General features: G+C 36.4%; 1 protein-coding gene across 2 annotated transcripts; it reads left to right on the forward strand.

Annotated features, from left to right (window-relative positions):
* On the forward strand, positions 1-6,347 carry LOC122281281 (ATP synthase subunit gamma, mitochondrial). Of its 2 annotated transcripts, none has more exons than XM_043092644.1 (10): positions 1-160; positions 301-401; positions 1,558-1,601; positions 2,943-3,095; positions 4,007-4,120; positions 4,204-4,331; positions 4,811-4,933; positions 5,020-5,139; positions 5,727-5,848; positions 6,053-6,347. In XM_043092644.1, exons 2-10 carry the CDS (start codon positions 307-309, stop codon positions 6,120-6,122), a joined length of 969 nt encoding a protein of 322 aa, XP_042948578.1. In that variant the 5' UTR covers positions 1-160; positions 301-306; the 3' UTR covers positions 6,123-6,347. The 2 variants fall into 2 exon arrangements, with proteins under 2 accessions (XP_042948578.1, XP_042948579.1); XM_043092645.1 differs by having other exon boundaries at positions 61-79.
* The last annotated feature ends 689 nt before the right edge of the window (positions 6,348-7,036 follow it).

Genomic DNA, 7,036 nt, shown 5'->3' on the forward strand with positions numbered 1-7,036 from the left:
AACAACCATCGAACTGATCCGATCGGCATCATCGCAGCACATATGCTCCAGCCCCTTTCTCAGACTCTCAGTTCTCCAACTCCAAGTCCAACCCGGCAACCCCCATTGCCCTGCGTCGCCTCCTCCCCCCCGCCGCTAATTGCTCTGTCTTGACCTCTTTGTATGCTCGTTTCCCGTTTTGTTTTAACTACAATTTTCTTTCGTTTTCTAGTTTCTTACAGGCTATAAAGCCGAGACACATGTTGGTTTTTGAATCATTTCAATGTTGTTTCATTTCACTTCTATGGTTTCTGTAATCAGGACCAAATGGCCATGGCCGCGCTCAGACGAGAGGGGAGGCGTCTCGCGCCTCTGATCTCCCCCCAATCAATCACTGCTGTCCGATCCTCTCTCATCTCTCAGTACGATCAAAACCTGCTCATCTCTGTCTCTGTGTGTGATATCATGCCTTTAGATTCAGATTCTGATTGTTTTCTTATCCGTTTGGTTGCTGAGAAAGACGTGGGAAAAATGGTATCGAGATATGAAATGTTAAGGAGAATAACTTGCTTTAGCTGTTGCTCTCTCGGTTCCTAAATTACTGAAAGACCTAATATATTCCTTGATTCCTTGCAACCAAGCAAAAAATAGGGTTTTTGGGTTGCATTATACATATTTTACATAATATATATAGAATATACGTTGGGTTGTGTGGGGTCTTTGCTGTATACTACTTTAGTTGCTGTATACGCGGTTGATTTTTTGAAGGAATTTCCATGTTTACACAAAACACTCTTTAAGCTTCAGTTATTCAAAAACAAAAGCTTCAGTTTTTAAAATTCTGTTTCCAATGATCTTATATTTGTTACCTTTTCCCAATTTTGGTGGGGGTGGGGGGAGGGGCATGCCTTAAAACACTATTGAAAAATTGCCACACGACTACATTTCTCAGAAGATGCTATTTTTTTCCTTCACATTCTAATGTTCTTGAACTAACCAATAGGAACCGTAGAGTTCAACATAATCAAATTTGTGTCCTGTCACAAACCAATTTTTTAATCTTGATGCCAAAGGGTGTATGATCTGAGGTTTTTTGCTCTCAGATGCTGTCCTTGCACAGTGGTAAACCACCAAGTGTTATTTCAAAAAAAAAAACAAAAAAACCATCAAGTGTTAACCTTGTTAGTCAATTCCCTGGGTTTTGAAGGAAAAGAACAAAAAAATAAATTATCTCCTTTCTTTTGTTGTTTTGCAATTAGAAAAGAAGCCTCTACTCAGTAGCATCAAATTGTAGCTTGAGCCCATCCCCTAGTAATCAATTGTGCCTTCAAAGTCAAGCTTTCGCAAAATCAAAATTGCTGTTTAGAGAAACTCCCAATTTTGGTAAATTTTAGGAAAACATGGAATTTCATTGAGACTGGAGAATACACATATCAAGGTTTTGAAAGTTTTTATCCAAAGCATAATTGTTGTTATTTTCATTGCCTTACTACTACAATCCTTTTTTTTTTTTCCCTTCAAATTATTTCTATTCCTTTTGCCTTTGGAAGTACTAAATCAAATGGCTTGGGTGGGCAGGGAGCAGGCCCCCCTGGGATTGCGCTCAATCTCAACTCAGATTGGTAAGAATCACTCATCATGCAGTATCTGCCTTTCTTTACTGTTATAGAGTTGCATTCTGTTGCATTATAGTCTAACTCCCCCTTCCCATAGGTTAGGAGTGTTACGTACTTTTGTAACTGTGCATGGTAAAGAGGCCTAACATAATAAAAGTACCTAATTTATCGAAAAGAAATTCCCAAATAATAACAAAAATATAATCTTATAGCATGAAAATTTAAAACTGATCTCTTAATGAAAAAAATAAATAAAAAACACTTATTAACTATGTCTGAAAATCCCTTGACACATGATCTATGCCTGGCCGTCATCTTGTCAACACAATCTTCTTTACCTAGACATATTAAAAAAAATAACAAAAATGAGTCAAATATTCAATAAGTAGTACATCATACAGTAAACATAGGGTTTTCTTGAAAGTGTCCATACCTAATTCTTATAGTTATACTAACGTAAACATGTAACATGTACCATGCGTAACTCATTAAACTTATCTTTCCCTTTCTTTAATGGCCTACACACCTTAATCCTTGTGTGCAAAGCTGTGCACTGGTTCCACTTCCTGTGACCACAAGAGGAACTGCTCTGCTTAACATACTATGGTGGACCACGCTTAGGTCCGTGGTTTGCACATCCACCCATAACTTCATTGGTACTATGTTATGGCCATTCTTAAAGCTTCTTTCATAACTTGCATTTTATCTTTTTTTATCATGATGCATGTAGAACACATAATGACATAACTTATCGTAATCATAAATGAAAACATATCATGATGCATGTAAAGCATATGATAAGATAACATTGAAACTAAGGCCTTGTTTAGATGTTGAGATGAGACAAAAAATCTGTGAATAGTAGTGAAATGGGCCGAACCTACTCCATTTTGAATATATATTTTTTATGACTGGGGGAATCATGTCATGGCAGAGCCCTTAGGACTCACCCATGGAACCTAAACCCCCAGGGAGACTAGCACAGCAACCCACCCCATGGCCTCCCACTTAAATCGCAGTTTGATCCCAAGCGGAATCAAATCTGTGACATGGGGCTCATGCACATAAGTTCGTCCTTACCACTTGGGCTGCCCATAGGTGGGTACTTCATTTTGAATATGGGTCCATAATATCATATCCAATCCTATCTCCTCAATACTAGATCCGATCCTCAAATAATACGTATGGGCTAATGGCCCAATAAAATAATCTTCCTTCTAGCTGTAACAGAATTGGGCCAGTGGTCCAAACTTATAAGGCCTATAATATTTCGGTCTGGATGTTATATATGGTCTCTATTTTTCGGATATGTAATGTTGATAATGCTTTTTTTATTTTTATATATAGTCAGAAACCGGATGAAGAGTGTGAAGAATATCCAGAAAATTACAAAGGCAATGAAAATGGTTGCAGCTTCGAAGCTTAGAGCGATTCAAGTTAGAGCTGAAAACTCACGTGGCCTGTGGCAGCCATTTACTGCCCTTCTTGGTGACACTCCCAGTATGTTCATTTTTTATCTGTGCTGTTCAAATACTCTTTTTGCTTTTTCATCAAATTTTACTTTGAGTTAGCGACGTCATAGTAGTGTTTTCCTTATGTAGGTCTATGAGTTTGACCTCAATGATTTACTTGTTCTTTCTGTAACTTTATGTCTTTGATATTTGTGCTTTTAGCCTTACATTCTTCACATTTGTCTTCTCATCCTGCTGCAATGCTATAGGGAATACGTTTCTAAGAGTGGTGACATAAATTTAATTTTGTACTACAATACTGTCATTTTCTACTAATTGGTATGCATTCTCCTTCGCAGAAATGGGAATAAACGTACTTAAGGTAGGGTAACAATGCCATTAATGGCATAATGGCTTGCCATGTTCTGCTACTTTGAAATGGTGTTATTCATTTTTCAGGGTTTCCAATGGACAATAGAGTTATTTTTTAGGGATGTTGAACGAAATAAGCTCCATTCAAGCAATATGTGCAAATCTCTTTTTGAAACGTTTTAATGTCATGACTTATTGAAAGGAAATGATGCACAGAATGGATCTCTTCATATTTGTGCCAAAACTTTCTCCAAAAATCTTTGTGAGAAGGCACCCCGCTTATCCTTTTTGTGTTTGAAACTAGTGTAAAGATTTCGGTGGAAGAGCTTAAAAGATGGATCGAAAGGACATCCTTTGCATTTATCCCATTCAAGTTAACATGAGAGGACTAAAAATAATTTTTCCACTGATGTTCAGTTAAAATTATACTTATTACTGAACACAAAAGTATACTTTATAGATGTACGGTTTCTATGCTTGAAATTAAGAAGGCTTATCTTATTGCTTCTCGTTTTATTCTCTTTTTTTTATCCCTTCTGAGAGGTGTATCAATTTTTCTAATTGTGCTACGTTTTGTTGCAATACTAGGTGTTGATGTGAAGAAGAATGTCATTGTTACCATTTCTTCAGACAAAGGTCTTTGTGGTGGAATCAACTCTACATCAGTCAAGACAAGCAAGGCTCTGAAGAAGTTGACTGCTGGTATTTGTTAGGAGGGAATTCCTTATGTGTTATTATCATAGATTGGTTGCTATCTGAAAGCAAATATTTCTCTACTGCTGCAGGCCCCGACAAAGAAACAAAATACGTTGTTTTGGGGGAAAAAGCAAAAGCTCAATTGATACGTGACTCGAAGAAGGATATCGAGTTATCCATAACTGAGTTGCAAAAGAATCCTTTGAATTATACGCAGGTTAATATCTGTTCTTTCCCACCACCATATATTACAGAAATATTTTTCATTGTTTGTTTACATATATGTGCATGGGATTTTAGAAGGCTTATCTTATTGTTGTTATTATGTTGAAGCTTAAAGTTATCTTCAAATAAAATTAAGTATTGAATGCTAGAAGTATGGTTAAGAAGGTTTTTTCTGACTTTAGATCTTACATGCCGAGGTTTTCTGAATTTCGGTTCACATCAAATTTGCACGCTAGATTTCCATTTCTTCTCAAGGCCTTTCTCTTTACATCATCCTCGGTACTTCATGCCGATTCCTTAAATGGCCGATAAATTTGAGTTTTAAGTGGAATAAGGTCCCCCTTTGTTGATTTTTTTTTGTCTTTTGCTTATTCAAAATAAACTTGATGGCATGTTAAATTTACAAGTCTGTGTAATTTCACAAGTAGAATGACTATTCCTCGTGTTCCATTCAAATTTTTGTCCTTTCAGGTCTCTGTTCTGGCAGATGACATTTTAAAGAATGTTGAATATGATGCCTTGAGGATTGTCTTCAACAAGTTCCAGTCAGTTGTCTCATTTCTTCCCACTGTGGCAACTGTTTTATCTCCTGAGGTGATGGGAATGTTTTGCTAACTTCTTGTATGTGTTAGGTCCGTTTCCTTGTTCTGATTTTGGTTTCGAAATGTTGTTGATGCTAGGCTGTGGAGAAAGAGGCTGAATTTGGGGGAAAGCTTGGTGAACTAGACTCCTATGAGATTGAAGGTGGTGAAACAAAGTCAGAAGTACTCCAGAATCTTGGGGAGTTCCAATTCTCTTGTGTAAGCCATTCTTGGCTAAAGTATTTCTATGTTTGAATTTTGAGCAGTAGTGGGGACAGGATTTACCGTTCTATGTAGCAACAAAACTATGTAAATTTTGAATCTGAACAGTTGATGCATAGAAGTTTAGTATCTAGTTTATAGCATGCCTAGGAGTTGGCAACATCGACCAAGTCTCTGTTGGTATCTGATATTTTGCTAATTTTCTGAGCGGAAGTGACCAGGCTATTCTTACTGAATCTAGTTCTAAGGTCCACTTTTTAAAATAACTGTAATGTGTCTTTGAATTTAAACACTTCATGGGCTACAGGTTTACCAACCACTTTTTATGTTGAGGATTCCCAAAATTTGGCATGTGGTAGATGTTGCTGGAAAAGTTTAGTTTTCACCTTTTCTCTATGGATGTTTGATTTGCCAAGCAGCAGTGCTATGCAACTACCAAGTCAAAATATCAATATCTAAAATGTGTCTTTTAGATATTGATAATTTGACTTGTTTATTTTAGATATTTGCCAAGCAGTAGTGCCTTTCATTCTGGCAATGATCCCGATTGATTTGCTGAGAAAATTTTCAATGTTAACCAACAGGTCTTGTTCAATGCGGTGTTGGAGAATGCGTGCAGTGAACAAGGAGCAAGGATGTCTGCTATGGATAGCTCAAGCAGAAATGCAGGCGACATGCTTGATCGACTCACCCTCACTTACAACAGGTCTCTCACTCAGACACACAAAAGCACACGCAAATACATACATGCACAACATCCACACACCACTCTCTCTCTCTCTCTCTCTCTCTCTCTCTCTCTCTCTCTCTCTCCATACCTCTGATTCTAGTACATTGTAGAGTGTGAAAGTCATCTTTTCTATTTGTTGTTATTTCTAATTTCTGTTGTTTTTGGTATTGTTTGCGACAGAACTCGACAAGCATCTATTACTACCGAATTGATTGAGATTATATCTGGAGCATCAGCCCTTGAGGGCTAATTGCAGAAACCCTACTTGTAATTTATCAGACGGTGATGAAATAACATGGAAGTGGGGGCTTTCCTTGAACTTCATGGTGCTAGTTTCTGAAGAGTTTTTCCTCTTTTTTTTTTGGTCAAGCTACTCCAATAATTACCCAGGGTTAATCTCCTTACTCGGAGTGTTAAATCATATTTTTTGATGGTTTTAAACTTTCAATTGAATTGTGATTCTGCTCGTTTTCAATTATGTGCCTTAAATTTTCTCTTCAATGAATTTGTTTCGGGTATTTCTCTCTAATTTCATCGTATATCCTCTTATGAGGGATCACATGGAAGTCTTATTCTTATTCTATCACTATGTGCCATATAATTAAAAATTAATTATGTAACCATCAATCTTAATTGGCATAGCGATCTATGATAGGAACTAAGTATCACATGTCTCTAGTAATTACTCATGTCGATCTTAATTGGCGGAATGGTTACAATTTCGGATACAAATCTAATAGAGGTTTTGGTGGAGTTGTGCTACTATTCCGCTTGCAGCTGACCGCTGCAAGTTACCGTTAGGCTAAAATTAGTGTTTTATTTTTTTATTTATATATATTTTTTATATCATTTTAAAATATTTTTAAAATTATAAAAATAAATAAATACACTAATTAGTACTTTCTTAACTATTAAGTAAAAAAAATTTAAAAAAAAAAAAAAAATTGATAAGTGGTCACTTGGAGCAGTATACTTTGTGCGGTATACTATTATTTCTCTTTTGGTGTATAATCTCGCTGACTCTTGCTGATATTGATGGACCGACCTTATGTTACATTTCTTTCCAAGCTGTTTGAGTGCATAACATAACGTTTGTCAATGGCTACAACATGGAAGCAATTTTATTGCCCTTCTCTTATAAATAGTGAAATAACAAAGACATGG

Source organism: Carya illinoinensis, chromosome 11, assembly GCF_018687715.1.
Source record: "Carya illinoinensis cultivar Pawnee chromosome 11, C.illinoinensisPawnee_v1, whole genome shotgun sequence".
In the NCBI taxonomy this organism is placed as follows: domain Eukaryota; kingdom Viridiplantae; phylum Streptophyta; class Magnoliopsida; order Fagales; family Juglandaceae; genus Carya; species Carya illinoinensis.

Coding starts and splice junctions, on each gene's coding strand:
- LOC122281281 (XM_043092644.1), top strand. CDS start 307: ATGGCCATGGCCGCGCTCAGACGAGAGGGGAGGCGTCTCGCGCCTCTG. Junction 402..1,557: donor CGATCCTCTCTCATCTCTCA/GTACGATCAAAA, acceptor TTGGGTGGGCAG/GGAGCAGGCCCCCCTGGGAT. Junction 1,602..2,942: donor CTCAATCTCAACTCAGATTG/GTAAGAATCACT, acceptor TTTTATATATAG/TCAGAAACCGGATGAAGAGT.